Raw genomic sequence first — 22,880 nt, 5'->3', positions numbered from 1 at the left:
GATGTGGTGAAGGCTGACTCCATACACAGTTTCAAATGTAGATATGATAGAGCCCAGTAGGCTCAGGAACCTGTACACCAGTTGATTGACAGTCGAGAGGCGGGACCAAAGAGTCGAAGCTCAACCTTTCTCAAGCACAACTAGGTTAGTACACACACACACACACACACACACACACACACACACACACACACACACACACACACACACACACACACACACACAGCATCAAGTAGGTTGTAACACTCACCAAACAGGGCCTCCGTCCTGCTGGTCCATGACTGGTGAAGGAGTAGGGTGAAGCAGAGGCCCCACAGGTGACGCAGAAGGCGGCGACGGTGCTGCTGGTGGTGGTGGTGGTCAGAGGAGAGAGAAACTACCAATACCAGTCACCAACCAACTGGCTTCGTGGCTCCCAGGTCCACCTTGTGGCTCTCTCACTCTCACAGCAGGTACTCCACTAATTCCTCTAGTTCCTCCTACTTTCCTCGGTTTCTTGTTGCTTTCCTTGGCTTCCTGTTTCTCTCCTTGGCTTCCTGTTGCTTTCCTTGGCTTCCTGTTGCTTTCCTTGGCTTCCTGTGGCTTTCCTTGGCTTCCTGTGGCTTTCCTTGGCTTCCTGTGGCTTTCGTTGGCTTCCTGTGGCTTTCCTTGGCTTCCTGTTGCTTTCCTTGGCTTCCTGTTGCTTTCCTTGGCTTCCTGTTGCTTTCCTTGGCTTCCTGTGGCTTTCCTTGGCTTCCTGTGGCTTTCCTCGGCTTCCTGTTGCTTTCCTTGGCTTCCTGTTGCTTTCCTCGGCTTCCTGTTGCTTTCCTTGGCTTCCGGTTGCTTTCCTCGACTTCCTGCTACTTTCTTTTACTTTAAGAGAGTGGTAGTGTAACCCATCACCTCTCTGGATGTATGTATGCTGCTGCCCATGAATTCCTAACGCATGTTTATCACAAACTACAACACCACACATACACTATGTCGCAGATGTTCATGTCTAGTAGTCCTCGCAATGTATAACAATTCCCATCTTAGAATGTCTTGTGAGATTTATTTTCATACATTAATTGCCGGTCATACACGCCATATTTGGGGGTCTCTCTGGTCCGTCCTGACCACGGCACCTCGACTGACGTCTTCACCTGCAGGACAAATGATTACAGACACGCCAAAAATATATATCATGATTTTTATTTTGACAAAAGTAGGGCATCCGGTTAGTAGGTGGATGAATGGACCCCTTCAATAGGTGCCTCGTTAGTGGTTGGTGGAGGCGTGAACGGTGCCCCTTGGAGGGGAGAACTAATATAGGGGACATGATAAGAAGATACTAAGGGGAATGTAGGCAAGATGGACAAGGATAGTTTCTTAAATTTAAAGAGTAGAACGAGGGGACTTAAGTGTGCTTCCAACTTCCACTTAAGTGTAAGGAATGTATGGAAATACTCGCACCCTGTACGGGTGGTCAACAAGTGGAATGTAATGAAAGTAGAAGTTGTGGAAGCCACCTCCATCTACAACTTTAACGCCGAGACTCGAAAAATAATTCGAATGTCAGAATAGTTCAATTGTAACGCAACAGGAACACCAACGAGTGATGGCCACACACACACACACACACACACACACACACACACACACACAGCTTGAGGCTTCAAGAAGATCTGGACAAGCTGCAGGAATGGTCGAACAAATGGCTGTTAGAGTTTAATCCAAGCAACTGTAATGTAATGAAGATAGGGGTAGGAAGCAGGAGACCAGATACAAGGTATCACTTGGGAGAGGAAATACTTCAAGAGTCCGAGAGAGAGATCTGGGGGTTGATATCACGCCAGACCTGTCCCCTGAAGCTCATATCAAGAGGATAACAGCAGCAGCATATGCCAGGTTGGCTAACATAAGAACGGACTTTAGAAACTTGTGTAAGGAATCTTTCAGAACGTTATATACCACACATGTCAGACCATGCTGGTGCCGCATACTCCAGGATTGGAGTCCATATCTAGTCAAGCATAAGACTAAAATGGAAAAGGTTCAAAGGTTTGCCACCAGACTAGTACCCGAGCTGAGAGGTATGAGCTACGAGGAGAGACTACGGGAATTAAACCTCACTTCGTTGGAAGACAGAAGAGTTAGGGGGGACATGATCACCACATTCAAGATCCTCAAGGTAATCGACAGGGTTGATAAAGACAGGCTGTTTAACACAAGGGGCACACGCACTAGGGGACATAGGTGGAAACTGAGTGCCCAAATGAGCCACAGAGATATTAGAAAGAACTTTTTTAGTGTCAGAGTGGTTGACAAATGGAATGCATTAGGGGGTGATGTGGTGGAGGCTGACTCCATACACAGTTTCAAGTGTAGATATGATAGAGCCCAATAGGCTCAGGAACCTGTACACCTGTTGATTGACGGTTGAGAGGCGGGGCAAAAGAGCCAGAGCTCAACCCCCGCAAGCACAACTAGGTGAGTACACACACACACACACACACACACACACACACACACACACACACACACACACACACACACACACACACACACACACACTCACACATTCCCGTAGGGTATCGATTCATTTCTCTCAATGTTTGCGGACGATGCTAAAATTATGAGAAGGATTAAAACAGAAGAGGACTCTTTGAGGCTTCAAGAAGACCTAGACAAGCTGAAGGAATGGTCGAACAAATGGTTGTTAGAGTTTAACCCAACCAAATGTAATGTAATGAAGATAGGTGTAGGGAGCAGGAGGCCAGATACTAGGTATCATCTGGGAGAGGAAATTCTTCAGGAGTCAGAGAAGGAAAAAGACTTGGGGGTTGATATCACGCCAGACCTGTCTCCTGCAGCACATATCAAGCGGATAACATCAGCGGCATATGCCAGGCTGGCCAACATACGAACGGCATTCAGAAACTTGTGTAAAGAATCATTCAGAACTTTGTATACCACATATGTCAGGCCAATCCTGGAGTATGCAGCCCCAGCATGGAGTCCATATCTAGTCAAGGATAAGACTAAACTGGAAAAGGTTCAAAGGTTTGCCACCAGACTAGTACCCGAGCTGAGAGGTATGAGCTACGAGGAGAGACTACGGGAATTAAACCTCACTTCGCTGGAAGACAGAAGAGTTAGGGGGGACATGATCACCACATTCAAGATTCTGAAGGGGATTGATAGGGTAGATAAAGACAGTCTATTTAACACAAGGGGCACACGTACTAGGGGACACAGGTGGAAACTGAGTGCCCAAATGAGCCACAGAGATATTAGAAAGAACTTTTTTAGTGTCAGAGTGGTTGACAAATGGAATGCATTAGGAAGTGATGTGGTGGAGGCTGACTCCATACACAGTTTCAAGTGTAGATATGACAGAGCCCGATAGGCTCAGGAATCTGTACACCTGTTGATTGACGGTTGAGAGGCGGGACCAAAGAGCCAGAGCTCAACCCCCGCAAACACAACTAGGTGAGTACAACTAGGTGAGTACACACACACCTGTGATACTAGCGCGTGCGAGCAGGTGTGTAACCAGAGCACAGGATCAACAACACGGACACACACGCGTCTATCAGGGGCGACGTCGTATTGTCCACCTGTTGCTGTCCGCTCTACACGGGTCGACACACACACACACACACACACACACACACACACACACACACACACACACACACACACACACACACACACACACACACACACACAGAGGCCGTGTTTGCCACTGTCAATAACATTTAATTCAACAATGCTCGCGGACGGCCGGCTGCCGTTATTGAGCAAGCAATACTGTCAAGGGTTGACCGCCGGGTGTGTTTGAGGAGAGTTGGAGAGGTGAGGGAGGCAGGTGTTGGGGGTCTAGGGCGGTATACACCTTCCCAAGTGTAGCCTTCGTGATGGCTAGGCTCTAGGTGTACTTCAGTTCATTTACTCTGCACCCCATACCCATCCTGTGGGCGGTGGTGTACCCCATACCCATCCTGTGGGTGGTGGTGCACCCCATACCCATCCTGTGGGCGGTGGTGCACCCCATACCCATCCTGTGGGCGGTGGTGCACCCCATACCCATCCTGTGGGCGGTGGTGTACCCCATACCCATCCTGTGGGTGGTGGTGCACCCCATACCCATCCTGTGGGCGGTGGTGTACCCCATACCCATCCTGTGGGTGGTGGTGCACCCCATAGCCATCCTGTGGGCGGTGGTGTACCCCATACCCATCCTGTGGGTGGTGGGGCACCCCACACCCAACCTGTGGGCAGGAGTACACCCCATACCCATCCTGTGGGCAGAAGTGCACCCCATACCCATCCTGTGGGCAGAAGTGCACCCCATACCCATCCTGTGGATGGTACCTGGATGGTGTTCTGGGAGTTGTTCTACTCCCCAAGCCCGGCCCGAGGCCAGGCTTGACTTATAAGAGCTTGGTCCACCAGGCTGTTGCTTGGAGCGGCCCGCAGGACAACACACCCACCACAGCCCGGTTGGTCGGGCACCTCTTGTAGAAATCTATCAAGCTTTTTCCTGAAGACTTCCAACTTTGTTCCGGCAATATTTCTTATACTTGCTGGGAGGACGTTGAACAACCGCGGACCTCTGATGCTCAGTGTTCTCTGATTGTGCCTATGGCACCTCTGCTCTTGACCGGCTCTAATAAGGAGTGAACATATTGTTCACTCCAGTATGTTGTTATTTTACTGTGTAAATTAGGGACCTATCACTCCAGAATATATATATATATATATATATATATATATATATATATATATATATATATATATATATATATATATATATATATATATATATGACCGAAAAAGTAAGATTAATAATTCTAACACGAATTTTCTCAATATTTCTTATGTTTCTTTTCACTGTCGATGGTAATTGAAAAATCAATTCTGGTTGAATTGGCCTATCAACCCCTCCAGAGGTTGATAGGCCTTAATAACCCTCCAGAGGTTGATAGGCCTTAATAACCCTCCAGAGGTTGATAGGCCTTAATAACCCTCCAGAGGTTGATAGGCCTTAATAACCCTCCAGAGATTGATAGGCCTTAATAACCCTCCAGAGGTTGATAGGCCTTAATAACCCTCCAGAGGTTGATAGGCCTTAATAACCCTCCAGAGGGTAATAGGCCTTAATAACCCTTCAGAGGTTGATAGGCCTTAATAACCCTCCAGAGGTTGATAGGCCTTAATAACCCTCCAGAGGTTGATAGGCCTTAATAACCCTCCAGAGGTTGATAGGCCTTAATAACCCTCCAGAGGTTGATAGGCCTTAATAACCCTCCAGAGGTTGATAGGCCTTAATAACCCTCCAGAGGGTAATAGGCCTTAATAACCCTCCAGAGATTGATAGGCCTTAATAACCCTCCAGAAATTGATAGGCCTTAATAACCCTCCAGAGGGTAATAGGCCTTAATAACCCTCCAGAGGGTGATAGGCCTTAAGGCCAACACAAAACGAGACAGCACTGGTAAATACAGGTCAAATTTCCTCTGATATACAGAATTTCATTTTGAATTAAATTTCGATACTTATATCAGATACTCAATTTCATATAAAAGAGTTACCCATTAATAATACGTTTTCTTATACATTTAAAGAGAATGTAAATGGGGTTAACTATGGAAAAAACATTTAATATCGTCTAAAACCTCAATATTTTGCATAAATAATTTGTTGGTCCCAATGATGCCACATATTCTAAAATTATATTTAATAATAGTTATGTTTTTATTGAATAAAAATAACCAGATAACGCCCATAAATGTCAATAATGAAAAACATTAATTGACTTTGGGTGAAGAATTTCACTTCACTTGATTTAAGGCGAATTCTAAGGACTGAATCGTAACATTATCCTATACCCAAGTGTAACCTAGTCTGACGGCTGAGTGGACGGCGCTCGGTATTCGTAGTCCTACGGTTCCGGGTTCAAATCCCCGGCGGAGGCGGAAACAAATGGGCAGAGTGTCTTTTAACTTGATGCCCCTGTTCATCTAGCAGTAAATAGGTACCTGGGAGTTAGACAGCTGCTACGGGCTGCTTCCTGGAGGGGGGGGGTAACAAAAGAAGCCTGGTCGAGGACCGGGCCGCAGGGACGTTAAGCCCCGAAATCATCTCAAGATAACCTCAAGATAACTTGCTTGAGCCATAATGGTCCATAGTGATGGAACAGGGAGGGGAGACAGTAGTGGTAGGAAGGGAAGGGAGAAAGCGCCAAGACATAGGAAGACTCCTCCAAGACCCACCACCAGGACGAAAAGGGAGAGTGAGAGACACAACAGTTTGCTTGCTCCAGTGCTCACGGCCGGTGTGTGTTTACTCCAGGTCGTAAATCACCTGTGAATGTAATGATATTTGGCGACGGTGTGAAGTGGGGGGGGGGGGGGCAGGGTGTGGATGGGGGGAGGGTGGGAAGTGGGTGCTGGTGGGGTGTGGCAGGGGAGAGACAGGGTGATGGCAGAAAGATTACACCAAACAGGATTAGGCGGGATCCAAGAGTCAATGCTCGATCCTGCAAGCATAAATAGGTGAGTACACAGGCATTACTCCGAGACGAGACGCCCCATTCCTGCAGATTGTGCAGGAGTCCAAGAGCTTGAACCTCTCAGCCGGAAACCCAGCCTCGCAATATAACATTCCCACATAAAGTGCACAACTCTCCTAACTCTAAATGACCACAACACACCAAAACAAGCACATAAACATCCGTGTATATATATATATATATATATATATATATATATATATATATATATATATATATATATATATATTAAAATATTTTTCTACCACAGACGTGGCCACACAATTACAATGCTAACCAGCATATTTACATTTTCTTCTGTCCTCAATGGACAGGGTGAGAGACCTCATAAACATATAGTTCAGTGATATATTGAACAAATAAGGAGAGAGAGTTGGGTGTGCTGAGTGTGGCCATTGTCCTGTTCACTCACAGCACGAATAACGCTGCCTAATAAACTCAACCTCCATACACACCCCACCACATAAACCCAAACCCCAAAACTGCCCAAAATAATTTGGAATACTAAAATTTTAATTCAAAATAGTGAAATGGTACAACTATTAACGCCCACCATCACCCTTCCAATTACTACCCATTACTATTTTAAAAAATCAGTTTGGTGCATCAAATCGTAAGGAATGAGAGAGCCGGTGGACACAGTCAAGTCGGGTCGGATCGTCTTTCTGCCCAGGGGAAAGGAACCTTTTTTCCCTCTTAAGAAAGGTCAGTTGTCCGCCGAAATACCCGTCAGTGGAGTCTGGTGAGAGGACTAGCAGCTTGTGCTCACCTAGTTGTGCTTGTGGGGGTTGAGCTCTGGCACCCACGCACGTGCGCGCGTGTGTGTGTGTGTGTCCTCCATACTTTTCGTTTATATTCCTCCATACTTTTCGGACTACTTTGGCAGCCTTCCATACTTCTGGGAAAATGTTCGCAGCGGTCCATATTTGTATAACTTTGCTGGCAACCCTCCATGCTTCTGGGACTATGTTATCAACCCTCCATGCTTCTCGGACTAGGTTATCAACCCTCCATGCTTCTGGGACTATGTTATCAACCCTCCATGCTTCTGGGACTACGTTATCAACCCTCCATGCTTCTGGGACTACGTTATCAACCCTCCATGCTTCTGGGACTACGTTATCAACCCTCCATGCTTCTGGGACTACGTTATCAACCCTCCATGCTTCTGGGACTAGGTTATCAACCCTCCATGCTTCTGGGACTAGGTTATCAACCCTCCATGCTTCTGGGACTAGGTTATCAACCCTCCATGCTTCTGGGACTAGGTTATCAACCCTCCATGCTTCTGGGACTACGTTATCAACCCTCCATGCTTCTAGGATTATATCGGAATCTTTTGATGACTTTGCGTGGAATGATCTTTTAAACAATCGAAGACCATTCAACTTTTCCTTGTATTCAGATAAGACTCATACAGGAGGTAGGCAGCTGGTGTATGGAGGGTACAGGAGGTAGGCAGCTGGTGTAGGGAGGGTACAGGAGGTAGGCAGCTGGTGTAGGGAGGGTACAGGAGAGGCCGGCGCCTAATGGCAGCTGGTGGCGCTTGACAGGAGAGCGAGGCAGGCGGTGTCATATGACAGCTGGCGAGACAGGCTTATAGCAGTTGGTGTTTGTTGACAGCCAACACGACCCTCGCTTGCTGGCATGTACACCCACACCACCTACACCCACACCACCTACACCCACACCACCCACACCACCTACACTAATACACGACACGGATAATCTCTCCGTCACCTACCATGTTTGCTTGTCATGATCTCTCACACTCTCCCTCTCTCACACTTCTCCCCCTTCCCTCCCTCCCTCTTTTTCTCTGTCACCCACTCTCTCTCTCTCTCTCTCTCTCTCTCTCTCTCTCTCTCTCTCTCTCACTCACTCACTCTGCCAGACGGAGAGTGAGTGTACTCTGCCAGTTGTACTAGTGTGTAGTGCTGGGTGCGAGTGTGTAGGTATCGCCCAGCAGGTGAGGGAGGTGAGGCAGGAGCTATGATGGGGGGGGGGTGTTACTGCGGGTAGGTCACTCCTGGTCACCTGCACCACACTCACCTCACGAGGCAGACACGGAGCCACACCCAGGCACTGGCACGGAGACCCGTGCCATGATCCCCCACCCCCAGCGTCCGCCCCCGGGGGCAGGCCTGGCCAGCGTCTGTATACAGGCAAGAGTAAGGTCACCACTAACTCGTGTCAACAAAGCCGACTGAGCAGTGGAGTACCCACTCTCTGCCAGTTAAGGTGTTTGTGCCCCGAGGTTCGGTGCCCTCAGCCGCACACTCCCACTCTGGTCTCACGTAGGTAGTATACAATTCCATGAATACCTTCTTGTCTAAGTTTCTGAAGGCAACTTTTAATGTTCACTAAATAAGCATATTCTGTTTAAGTAATTATGTTGATATTTACTTTCGCAAGCAGGTTGGACGTTGTGTAAACTCCTGGGCCCGTTCTCCTCCTCTCTGAGTATACTGGCGGCAAGGTTTACTTTCTCATCACCTTACATTTGCTTGGGTTGAAGTCCCGTAGCCATTTTTTTTATACCAGCCTTGTAGCTACTCCAAGACCATTCAGTGGCTCTCACAACCTACTGTTCCTTATACCTGCAGCATCACAACACCTTCCTCACCCAGGTCTCTTAACAACCGCCTAACTACAACACCAATCACCTTGGTGCTCCACACAAACGAGGTAGTTAAACCTTCACCTGTTGAAATTAAACAAATTAAATCTATTTCCTTTCACTCTCGACTTCAAAGTGCCGCCGGGCGCCACCTGCCGCCTGGCGCCACCTGCCGCCTGGCGCCACCTGCCGCCTGGCGCCACCTGCCACCTCATTAATATGCAAATTAGTGCACCTCTTTCATTGTTTCTTTGGTAAATATCTACGTGATCAAGGAAGTCTTTCATTTTGTTCTAAATGGTGACAGTATTGGGCAGCGTCACTCATCCTGTGAGTGGACAAACCGCCACAGTAACTCACCATACCTTACAACCATTAATATGAGTGCACTAAGTGTTTAATTAAGCCTAACACTTCTGATACCGGTTGTACTAGTAAATAAGTCAGAGGAAGCCACATGGTTCTCTACAGTGGTTGAACCTGCCATTACCGGCCATGTTGTGGAGCCCACATGCAGGTGAGGGCTCCCATGTGCGACAATTCGAGCAATGTGCAGACCACTGTGATCTTGGTGGTATAACACCTCAATCCCATCATTAAAGATAACAACATTCTTACAAACCACAAAACAACAATAACGTGTAGTAGCTCTGAAAGGAAATATTAAGGGGCAATGTGTTGGGATCGAACTCGCGTCTCCACGCACCCACAAAGATACAATTTTTACCTCACACAGCAGCCTACCCTCCTCCTTAAGTGCCTAATTACGGTGCCCAGCGGGGAGTAATTAACGAGGGAACCTTCGACTTTGGTCAAGAGTTTTCCTCCCCTCAGGAAGGCAAAGTTTAACACGGAAATGCATGCAACCCCAGGGGAGGCCTGGTCAGAGACCGGGCCGCGGGGACCTTGAGCCCCGGAACCACCGCAAGGTCAGGTAACCAGCCGCTGAAGCCAACAGCTTCTCGTTCATGACGTGTTCGCAGGTGTAATTACTGGGACGGAAACAAGTGCCCAAACTACCCTCTAACGGAAGTTAATCATTCGTATCAACGTTTGCTCACGATGCTAATCAACTGATGAGGATGAGAACTGACGACTACAATACAGTCTCCAGCGATGATCTGAGCAATGGCTACTAGACTTTAACCTAGGTAAATGCAAGGTTACTAGGACAGCAATGGGAGAGAGAAGGCCTCAAATACAGTACACACTGAAGGGCCACATACCACTTCTGAAGAGAGGGGCCCAGGGCATGGACGTATCTCCAACAACACAGCCCCGCTCCTGTGCCAGGTAAGTCCACCACGGGCTCACCATAGCCCGTGCTACGTTCCCGGTAGCTGACTCTAAAACAAGAGCCTAACTGCCCCAGCAGAGGCACACACAGCACAATAAGGATGGCAGCACATGTGTCACACTGGCACATGTCAGGGCACACGTCAACAACTCTCACACGACAAACACACAGTGCTATATGCATCAGGGTGATCCACGTCCCACAATCAATTATTACTGACACTGCACAAACGTCTCCAATTTCAAGTTATATCTGGCTCAAGATCAAGTTTTTAGCTTTAAAATTGTATAAATATGATTTTCTGCTTACACTTACGTTATTTGTTATCTGCGATCTCCCATAAAGTATATCTTTATGTTAGTTAATTTATATTAAACATTACATTTAATTAACAGTATTTGACGGGTGAAAGGAGGTCAGTATGTCGCCCATCACCACTACCGTATAAACTGTATTTACACGCACAAGATCATGTTTCCCCACAACAAAACAGCTTGGGCAGCAATATTATATATATATATATATATATATATATATATATATATATATATATATATATATATATATGTGAATACTGAACAGCATACACCCATACATTCTTCACCCCTCTCACCATTCCCTTCCTCACACCCACCTGTTCCACCACCTTCTAAGATAAGGCAGAAGGATTTAAGATATTTTCGGCGCAGCTGGTGGACCCACCCAGCCCAGGCCAGCTGGTGGACCCACCCAGCCAGCCCAGGCCAGCTGGTGGACCCACCCAGCCCAGGCCAGCTGGTGGACCCACCCAGCCCAGGCCAGCTGGTGGACCCACCCAGCCCAGGCCAGCTGGTGGACCCACACAGGCCAGGCCACCTGGTGCGTCATATTTTCGCTACAAATCTCCACAAAACCTACAGTCTAACAGAAAATATATATTTATTCAAGCCCCATCAAAATCGATCTGATTTGTTTACACAATTCCGAAGGTTTACCCCCACTGAGGGAATGTTTACATGAAACAGCTGTTCGAGGCAATATTTACATGAAACAGCTGATCGATGCAATGTTTACCTGAAACAGCTGTTCGCGTGATGTCAGAGCAAGCTTCTCTATAAAGAAACTCCGCTGGGTTGTTGACCCTGTCACTTGTTGCAATGTCAACGTGCCACGAGGACATTTATAGTGATGATAAATTAATATTGTTATAGTGACAGTAAGATGAATATATATATTGTTAAATGTGTCGTATTTTATGAGAAATGGGAGACGAGTTTGGGGCATCAGTTGTTGGCTCCGAGCTGATGTTTGGATGTGAAGGGTGAGGCTATCGACACGTGTGTGTTTGTGAGTGTGTGTGTGTGTGGTGTGAGTGTGTGTGTGTGTGTGTGTGTGTGTGCGCGCGTGTGTGTGTGAGGGAGACTGGGGGTGATGGAGTCTCTTAGTGTCAGCCACGACCATCTGGGTGACGTAGGCTCTTGTCAGTTACCTGACAGGTGTCAACCCGCCCACTTGTTGGATTAGGAGCTGGTGCTTCACAACAGAGGGCTGGAGCCTCACAACAGAGGGCTGGAGCCTCACAACAGGGGGCTGGTGCTTCACAACAGAGGGCTGGAGCCTCACAACAGAGGGCTGGTGCTTCACAACAGAGGGCTGGAGCCTCACAACAGAGGGCTGGAGCCTCACAACAGGGGGCTGGTGCTTCACAACAGAGGGCTGGAGCCTCACAACAGGGGGCTGGTGCTTCACAACAGAGGGCTGGAGCCTCACAACAGAGGGCTGGAGCCTCACAACAGGGGGCTGGTGCTTCAACAGAGGGCTGGAGCCTCACAACAGAGGGCTGGAGCCTCACAACAGGGGGCTGGTGCTTCACAACAGAGGGCTGGAGCCTCACAACAGGGGGCTGGTGCTTCACAACAGAGGGCTGGAGCCTCACAACAGGGGGCTGGAGCCTCACAACAGGGGGCTGGAGCCTCACAACAGGGGGCTGGAGCCTCACAGCAGGGGGCTGGAGCCTCACAACAGGGGGCTGGAGCCTCACAACAGGGGGGCTGGAGCCTCACAACAGGGGGCTGGAGCCTCACAACAGGGGGCTGGAGCCTCACAACAGGGGGCTGGAGCCTCACAACAGGAGGCTGGAGCCTCACAACAGGGGGCTGGAGCCTCACAACAGGGGGCTGGAGCCTCACAACAGGAGGCTGGAGCCTCACAACAGGGGGCTGGAGCTTCACAACAGGGGGCTGGAGCCTCACAACAGGAGGCTGGAGCCTCACAACAGAGGGCTGGTGCTTCACAACAGAGATTTTAAAATCACATGTGCAATAGACATTCAGACAATTCAACAAAAGGTTGCAATCTTGGTGTAAATTTCTTATATCTCTCCAGAATATCATCAATCTTTCCGTTGCAACACATCCAGGCTATTTGTTCAGGAACAGTCCTTATCTCAGTGTTCCTATATACATTAATCAGCGGGCACTTAAGAACATCACGGGTGAGGGAGTGAGACCTTAACATAACACATACTTTACACAGAGTCACTCCAAGTATTTCTCCTTTTGCCATAAGGGAAATGTTGATGTTTTGTCTCACATGCAGTGTTGCAGGGGGTGCCGCCCCCCTCCGTCTTAAGGAGGGCGAAGGTGACTCGTCTATCACGTCGCGAGGTGATTAAGTACAAGCCACTAAGGTTGCGTGAACTGCAACTCACGTCGCTGGAAGACAGAAGAGTTTGCGGAGATATGATCACCACATGCAGAATTCTCAGGGGAATTAACAGGGTAGATTATTTAACACGTGTGGTAAACAAGGGTACACAGGTGGAAGCAGAGTACCCAAATGAGCCACAGAGACAATAGAAAGAACTTTTCAGTGTCAGAGTAGTTAACAAATGGAATGCATTAGGAAGTGATGTGGTGGAGGCTGACTCCATACACAGTTTCAAATGTAGATATGATAGAGCCCAGTAGGCTCAGGAACCTGTACACCAGTTGACTGAGAATTGAGAGGCGGGACCATAGAGCCAGAGCTCAACCCCCGAGGGCACAATTAGGAGAGTACAGTGTTATTCCCCGCCCTAGTCTTGAGTGTGGCGACAAAGGTCAACAGGAAACATGTTGGCGGCGTCGGTCGTTATCTCCAAGATGATGATGGTCTCTTTGATAGTTAGTGTGTCGAGGCACGGAAGTGCCAAGCCTGGAGTGCCATGCCCGTCTGTCACGAGAGTGCCATGCCCCGTCTGTCACCAGAGTGCCATGCCCCGTCTGTCACCAGAGTGCCATGCCCCGTCTGTCACCAGAGTGCCATGCCCCGTCTGTCACCAGAGTGCCATGCCCCGTCTGTCACCAGAGTGCCATGCCCCGTCTGTCACCAGAGTGTCATGCCTGTCACCAGAGTGCCATGCCTGTCACCAGAGTGCCATGCCTGTCACCAGAGTGCCATGCCCGTCTGCAAGGGTGCCAAACCTATCTGTCCAGGAAGGAATACTCCTACCTGTCAACCACACAACACAGTGCCACACTCCTCCGGTTACAACCACTTACAGGCGGGACAAGCCAACATGTCAAGAGACCTCACAGGAACGAGAGGCGCGGACCAAGCAGCTACACTTGACCTGGTATTCTCCTTGAAAGATTCAGACAAGGGGGACCTCATCTTCGAGGCCCCCGTGAGAGTGAGTGGTCACAGTGTATATACTCTTTGTGCCTTCAGAATCGAGCTATTAGCTCTTGGACCCCGCCTTTCAAATCAATCTATTTCCCCCCCCTGTTATGTCTACTACATATATTTCTATTTTAACACACGCAAACACACACACACACACATACACCACTAGGGAGCAGCTGTCCAACTCCCAGGTACCTATTTACTGCTAGGGGAACAGAGGAATCAGGGGTGAAAGAAACTCTGCCCATTTGTTTCTGCCTCGGCCGGGAATCGAACCTCTACGACTACGACTCACGAGCGCTATCCACTCAGCCGCGAGGCCTTTGAAGTTTGAGTGTCTGGTGAAAATATGGATAACTTACTTAATGAAGAGACCAGAAAACAAAAGGCTGGCATACCGAAAGGTAAATATCATGGAGATGAGAACATTTCTGATAAGAACATTTCTGACAGAAATCCCCTGGGTAGCAGAGGTGAGAGGAAAGGCTGCCCAAGACATGATGGACTACGTCACCCGGAAGTGTCAGGAGGCACCAGACAAGTTTGTCCCGGTCCAAAGGGGAAAAAAAAAACAGAATGCAAAGGAGTTTAGATCTTAAATTAAGTTTAAATGCATCCATGGTTTAATCATGGATGCAAGGCAGCAAAGCAACTAAGTTCATGGGCTTCTTGAGGTTAATTGAGATGATTTCGGGGCTTTTTAGTGTCCCCGCGGCCCGGTCCTCGACCAGGCCTCCACCCCCAGGAAGCAGCCCGTGACAGCTGACTAACACCCAGGTACCATGTACATTAGGGAGGGAAACAACATCAGAGCAGCGGAGTTGCAGAATGTGTGGAGCGGGAGATGGGGGGGGGGGGGAACCACCTTGACCTCTGCCTGCGAGACTGTCTAATCTATGCACCTAATCAAGATTAGATACTGTTCATAAGAGTTCCCATCCCCCCACCCCCCTTAGCACCCACAGGATAACGTAAGGTTAAGGATTAGATCCTGATTACGTAACACTGAATTTGTGATGGTAAGTTCATGGCTCAGCCTACTTCAGGAAGGAACTGACACTGACAATCACTGATGGGGTCACACTGACCCCATCAGTGTGTTGACACATGTGCCTGCAGGTGTGTGGCACGAGGAGTGCCACGAGGAGACTGTCACGACACTAGGGGAGGAGGGACAGGAGGGGGTGTCATGATGTGTCATACCCTGCCCACCTCCCCCTAGTGTGTCATAGGGCATGGGGTAAGGGCACACCATGCCCTCCACACCTCCAGGTCCGCCTGACCACACCCTGTCAGCCACACCCCAGCAATCAGTGTTTACGTTGCGTGGCTGGTAATGGTGCCCATCACGACACGTGGTGAGCTCTTGTGGTGAACGTGTTCAGCTCCTCTCACGAACACGTGTTCTTGTTTACGCTTGTTTACGCTTGTTTACGTTCATTGAAAACCTGATTTTTAGTTTTTTCCGAACATACGTTTTGTTTTTTTTCCGAACACTTATTTTTTTCGAACCTTGTGTTTTCGATGTGTTTTTTTCTGCCTGTTGGCTACACACTGACTCGGGTGGTGTTCACGTATGTGTCGGATATATTGAGTTTGTTTGTTCCAAAGAAGGTAGCTAGAACACACACACACACACACACACACACACACACACACACACACACACACACACACACACACACAGCGGCGTGACCCCACGCTGGCTTGTGTAAATACCTGGTGTGCCAGCCACTCATCACTCGGCGGCACTCAGGCAGTGAGTGCGTCAGAGTGCCAGGCAAGGTATGCTAGTAACTCAGCGGTACCGAGGATATTAGAGTGCCAGGTATACTTGGAGTATACCTCGAGTAGGTTGTGAAAGTTGCTCTACTTTTTAACCTCGACCTTGAGCTAAGTTTGACGTGTGAGAGCTTGGTCCACCAGGCTGTTGCTTGGAGCGGCCCGCAGGCCCACACGCACTTGCACGAACGTGTCTAATATTTTCTTATGCATGTTGGGAGGATATTGAATAACTGAGGACCTCTGATGTGCACAGTGTTCTCTGGTCATGCCTATGACACCTCGACTCTTCACTGGTTCTGTTCTGCATTTCCTACCATATCCTTCGCTCCAGTGCTAAAATTGCTTAGCAAATCCACAAGGGCCGTGACGAGGATTCGAACCTGCGTCCGGGAGCATCCCAGACACTGCATTAATCCTCGTCACAGTCCTCGTGGATTTGTTCCTCTGTGTCCTCTGTTGTGTCTACTCTCATGACAATCGTAGCGTCAGCTGCAGGGGATGTCCATGTCTGATATGAGGATGAACCCTCTGTGTCCTCTGTTGTGTCTACTCTCATGACAATCGTAGCGTCAGCTGCAAGGGATGACCATATCTGATATGAGGATGAACCCTCTGTGTCCTCTGTTGTGTCTACTCTCATGACAATCGTAGCGTCAGCTGCAAGGGATGACCATATCTGATATGAGGATGAACCCTCTGTGTCCTCTGTTGTGTCTACTCTCATGACAATCGTAGCGTCAGCTGCAGGGGATGACCATATCTGATATGAGGATGAACAAGAGGACTGTAGCAGCACAGTACTCTGGGCAAGGGAGCTGTTCACAGGGAATGATCCGCACTTCATTTGTTCGCTATTACTCTCTGGGTTCTGTTCGTTGGAAAATTAAAGCTCACCTTCCTATTTCAACAGTAATTCCTTTTATACGAATTTCATGTGTAACAACACCTGGACACACCTCATGAAATATGTGTCCATTACACTACGACCAAGTCATAGCGGTCTGGTGATTGGAAGAGGCAGGAGTGTCCTGTTCTGAACCTGTGTTGTCTCAGGTTACATAGATGCTGACTCCTTGTTTTGTGATCTTAACTTCTTACCATTCTTTCAAAGATTTGTGTGAGTGATGTGAGTGCTATCAGTCTAAAATGTTTGCTTCTGCTTTATTACCTCCTTTGTGGAGTGGCGTTATCTATGCTGTTTAAAGTGTGCCGTGATAACCATTTAGAGTTTTTACGGAGTTGCAAATTGAAAGAGCGGGTGGATCATACAGGTTCCGTCTCCAGATGATGTTTAAGCCCAGTGACGGTGTTTTTTGTCATTTTTATTGAATTTAATAATAATAATAATAATATGAAATTCCACAAGTATGGGCGAAGTGCATTGGAAAATCTCTGGTACTTCAAAGTTCAGGGTCAGAACTCATCAACCACTTATGCAAACACTTACGAAACCCATATATCTTTCAACAATCATGGCAGCTTTGCTTACAATCGTTAACCAGTTTAAGAGGTTGGAAGCGTCACAACCCAAGGTTGTTACAGTTACAAACAACTTAGTAGTGCTTAGTTCACACACCGGTTAATATAAGCCAACAATGTCGCCGTGACTGAGGAATGATGTACAGGTTTGGCTTGACACAGCCTGGTCCAGCGGTAGTTACAGGAGTGATCATGTCTCGCGTGTGAGTGAGGGGTCTGCCAGCCTTTGACAGTTCTTAACTACAGTGGTTGATATTATGGGCAGCTAACGACTGACACTATTATGTAGTTCGGCTGAAGCGACCAATGAGCAGGCGAGGGAATGATTACGTCACAGCTCGCGTCGCTTCTACTTGTTATCCAAGGGTTGGGATGTGGTGCTTGGTCCCCACCTGCCCCTGTACGCTCCCCCCTCCCCCTTACTAACTACCCAACCATCACCCGCAACCTATAATGACTGGACCACTCACCCACCTGCCTCACCACTGAGACAGACCATTTAAACACTAATTAATGTCCCACGAACAACGACCGCATCACCACCGCCATCAGACCAAGCACACATCCTGCAGCGCTGGCTCTTGACGCACACGTGGACGCCAAAATTAATTCAACAAATAAACCAACTGGTCTCTGATGACGGTACACTACTTGCCCGCTCAGAGTGCGCGCTCCTGCCCCGCACGCGCCTGCACGCCCGCATGTAAACATCACATTCTTCATGGCCCCGGGAGTATGGGAAGGTTGTGGGGGGGGGTAGGAGGGAGGGAGGGGGAGGGGGGGAGAGAGAGAGAGAGAGAGAGAGAGAGAGAGAGAGAGAGAGAGAGAGAGAGAGAGAGAGAGAGAGAGAGAGAGAGAGAGAGAGAGAGAGAGAGAGAGAGAGGAGGGGGGGCTAACCCCGCTCCCCCAATTTACGTGCTAAAGAGTGTATAATCAACACACCGCCATTGGGAGCGTAGTGGGCTGCGTCACCACTCTTAAAATACCTATCTATAAAGCCCCCAAATTGAGAACGTTTAGATAATTAAAGACCTGGGTAAATACTGGTTTGAAAACATGGTTATTGACTGATATCCTGTCAGCAAAAGCCTGGCTATCATAACTCTCACTATATTCAACCACACAACTTCTCCTGTGCTTCTCCGCCATCTTTATCACCCTTCCCCCCCAACCAACCAAAAAGATATCAATGGCTGCTATCAATACACAGCAATATATATAACACAATAATTGCTAAGTTGCATAACTGAACCGTAGGGAGTGTTGCGCTGGTGCAGTCAGTTGTGTTGCCAGGACAAGGGTTGCCTCCCTGTGGCACCTCACCAGGCAGCCACTGCCTGCCTCTCCCAGGGCTCCACCAATAGCAAGCCTAGATACCTCTTTAAGCACGAGTGCCTCGTCCACAATGACAACAGAGCACCCACAAGCTGAGTGCAGTGCACCACGTGTGTGTGAAGGGTGTGTGTGTGCACTCAGGCACGTGCAACCATGCATGTTGAGTATAGAGCCTAATCTAAGAGGCTTTGTAAGTGCCATTATCAACTCAGTAACTTAAATTATATATATATATATATATATATATATATATATATATATATATATATATATATATATATATATATATATATATATATATATATTTTATGAGAAGCCTTACCACAGCCGGTTGTCCAGCAGAGAGAGAGCCCTGCTACCTAATGCCCCGCAACTCTGATGAGCCTGTCGGTCGCCCAGACGGGATCACGGTGAACCCCTGGAAGAATGGTAGACAGTTGGTGTGGGACTACACTTGCTTTTCAGCTTTGGCCCAACACCTATGTTGACTTCAGCCAGAACTGAGGCGGAACCAAAGAGCCAGAGCTCAACCCCCGCCAGCACAACTAAGTAAGCACCCACACCTTGGAAGGTCACCCAGTGTAATGATTATTAATCTAGTCGAGAGAACCTGGAACATACCTGAAGTGTGTTTCAGGAGTTTTTTTTACTCTCCGAGCCCGGCCTGAGGCCAGGCTCAACTTGTGATAACTTGGTCCAACAGGTTGTTGCTTGGAGCGCCCCGCAGGTCCACATAATCCGCAGGTCCAGGAGACCCGGGGTGTGAGGGCGCTATACACACTCAGGTTTACACAAAGAATAAACAGGAACATCATGCACCTTGCCTACCACCACCACACTACCACCACCACCACCACCACCACCACACTACCACCACCACACTACCAACACCACCACCACACTACCACCACCTATCACATCTATCATCACCACCACCACCACACTACCACCACACTACCACCACCTATCACCTCTATCACCACACTACCACCACCACCACCACACTACCACCACCACCCCCACACTACCACCACCACACTACCACCACCTATCACATCTATCATCACCACCACCACACTACCACCACATTATAAGAGATATGAGTTACGAGGAAAGGCTGCGTGAACTGCACCTCACGTCACTGGAAGACATAAGAGCTCGGGGAGACATGATCACCACATACAAAATTCCCAGGGGAATTGACAGGGTAGACAAGGATGGACTATTGTACAAGGGTGGTACACGCACAACGACACCCAGGTGGAAGCTGAGTACCCAAATGAGCCACAGAGACAATAGAAAAAAACTTTATCAGTGTCAGAGTAGTTAGTAAGTGGAATGCACTACGAAGTGATGTGGTGGAGGCTGACTCCTGCTTGATGGGGTTCTGGGAGCTTTTCTAGTCCCCAAGCCCGGCCCGTGGCCAGACTTGACCTGTGAGAGCTTGGTCCACCAGGCTGTTGCTTGGAGCGGCCCGCAGGCCCACATACCCACCGCAGCCCGGTTGGTTCGGCACGCCTTGAAGAAAACTATCTAGTTTTCTCTTGAAGATGTCTAAGGTTGTTCCGGCAAAATTTCTTATGCTCGCTAGGAGGGTGTTGAACAACCGCGGACCTCTGATGTTTATACAGTGTTCTCTGATTGTGCCTATGGCACCTCTGCTCTTCACTGGTTCTATTCTGCATTTTCTTCCATATCGTTCACTCCAGTACGTTATTATTTTACTGTGTAGACTAGGGACCTGGCCCTCCAGTATTTTCCATGTGTATATTATTTGGTATCTCTCTCGTCTCCTTTCTAGTGAGTACATTTGGAGAGCTTTGAGACGATCCCAATAATTTAGGTGCTTTATCTCGTCTCCATACACAGTCTCAAATGTAGATATGATAGAGCTCGAGATGCTCAGGAATCTGTACACTAGTAGATTGACAGCTGAGAGGCGGGACCAAAGAGCCGAAGCTCAACCCCCACGTTAGTACAACTAGGTGAGTATTACCCCACCAACCACCTCCAAGAGAAGAACCTCAAAGAACTCAAACAAAAAGAAAACTTCACAACACACAGGGACCACTAGCCAATCCTCCTAAGGTCTCCCAAAGTCAATTAAACGGTCAGTGTAAAGTGTCCTCTCCTAACCTGCCAGAAGACCCACAACAGAAAACGGAACAGAACGTCACTTTCGCCAGTCGCTTCCATTTTCTAGTACGACAATTTTTGGCCTTACGTAACGCATACGTGCGAAAAGCGACGTTCTTTGTAGGAGGACAGGTTGGATGTACCAGGCCAGGTGGCGGGTGGCGAAGAGCTACGCCCCGCCTCCCTGTAGGTGGTGTTAGGTGAGTACCACCACCTCCACCGTGGCCAGGTCAAGGAGCTGTGGCAGACGGGGTCTTGGAGAGGTATTACTGCTGGGGAAAACACTTACATCGCCCTCAAGGAAAACGAAAAATTTCCAGCATAATTCCCTCCCAAAGACGACTATGTCAACACTGTGTGTGTGTGTGTGTGTGTGTGTGTGTGTGTGTGTGTGTGTGTGTGTGTGTGTGTGTGTGTGTGTGTGTGTGTGTGTGTGTGGAAAAAAATAGTTAGCAGTAAGTACCAGTTGATTGACAGTTGAGAGGCGGGGCCGAAAGAGCAGAGCTCAACCCCCGCCACCACAACTAGGTCAATACATCTCAACCCTCAACCCACTACAGTAGAGCAACATTTAGATATGCCTGGATGTGACGCATGCTTGGAGCTGGCGTATAGCCGGAGTCAACGGACCATTCCTTCCCTCCTTCCCATATCTTGGTCCCTTCCCACTGCTATGTAGCTGTGATGGCCTGGCGCTTTCTCCTCATACGTCACTGGCCGTCACTGGCTCCCCGAGACGGACGCCGGTCGGGGCCCGGTCATGGGGCCCAGGAGCCCCTTACTGGTGACCTTATCCTCGACCACCACGGGCCAGGACCTTCCTCAACTCCCTTCATCACTTCGAGTTAGTATGTGAGAGTGGTATGTTGTTCCCTCTTAAAGTCAGGCGACCCCGATCCGACCATGTTAGGCACGTTCCCTACGCGAATCACTGTGCAAAGTTGGGCGAAACTACCCCCAAGCGTCTGGCCTCGAACAGACAGGCTGACAGACGTGCTAATTTACAAATATAGATTTGTCGTGAGCTATAACACGTTGTGTTATAACTCACGACAGGGAATTTAATATCAAATAGAATCATAACGATCCGGTTCCCAATATTATAATGAGCTGACAACCGGGAGAGAGGCTCCGGCGCCTCGAGTCCGGGAGAAACCTCCCTGGCGTCAGTGTCAGCCTGGCGCCAGTGTCAGCCTGGCGACAGTGTCAGCCTGGCGACAGTGTCAGCCATGCGTCAAGGTCAAGTCGTCTTCTGTCTTAACACGTGTAATTGTTTACGGAATCGTTAAAAATGCGACGTTTTCTATGCCTCTCCCTGAGTGGTCGACACGAGCCGTTGCGCGCGGGGGTGACGGACGACGCCAGACCGGTCGACGCCAGGCCGGTCGACGCCAGGCCGGTCGACGCCAGGCCGGTCGACGCCAGACCGGTCGACGCCAGGCCGGACGACGCCAGGCCGGTCGACGCCAGGCCGGACGACGCCAGGCCGGTCGACGCCAGGCCGGTCGACGCCAGACCGGTCGACGCCAGACCGGTCGACGCCAGGCCGGTAGACGCCAGACCGGACGACGCCAGGCCGGTAGACGCCAGACCGGACGACGCCAGGCCGGACGACGCCAGGCCGGACGACGCCAGGCCGGTAGACGCCAGACCGGACGACGCCAGACCGGACGACGCCAGACCGGACGACAGGAGGCCCGTCGACGCCAGGCCGGTCGACACCAGACCGGACGACGCCAGGCCGGTCGACACCAGACCGGACGACGCCAGACCGGACGACGCCAGGCCGGTCGACAGGAGGCCCGTCGACGCCAGACCGGTCGACGCCAGGCCGTGTAACACCATAAATATGTCTAATTTAATATTAGACATACGAGGAGAGTTCAGTCACACAGTGACCCCTTTCTGGTAGTGTTCACGGGTCGAGTAGAGGTCAGGTCGTGTGAGGTGACCTCGCTTCTGCTAAGCTGATCATTGCAGACGGCTGACTGTGTTGTAACCATCAAACAAGCCGCTGTCTAGGTGTGGTAAGGTAGGTAGCCAGA

At 49.2% G+C, this 22,880-nt stretch overlaps 1 protein-coding gene across 1 annotated transcript in view; it reads right to left on the bottom strand.

The window, feature by feature from the left end:
- The window catches only part of LOC123773433 (tumor protein p53-inducible protein 11), a 74,776-nt gene that overhangs the window by 45,781 nt on the left and 6,115 nt on the right, over window positions 1-22,880 (bottom strand). Inside the window, exon 2 of the mRNA XM_069317860.1 lies at window positions 251-1,124. Coding sequence (XP_069173961.1) covers window positions 251-279 — 29 coding nt within the window. The 5' untranslated portion in view covers window positions 280-1,124. The remainder of the gene's footprint in view (window positions 1-250; window positions 1,125-22,880) is intronic.

The sequence above is a fragment of the Procambarus clarkii genome, chromosome 89 (assembly GCF_040958095.1).
Source record: "Procambarus clarkii isolate CNS0578487 chromosome 89, FALCON_Pclarkii_2.0, whole genome shotgun sequence".
Taxonomy (NCBI): domain Eukaryota; kingdom Metazoa; phylum Arthropoda; class Malacostraca; order Decapoda; family Cambaridae; genus Procambarus; species Procambarus clarkii.
This window is presented reverse-complemented; position numbering and strand designations above follow the sequence as displayed.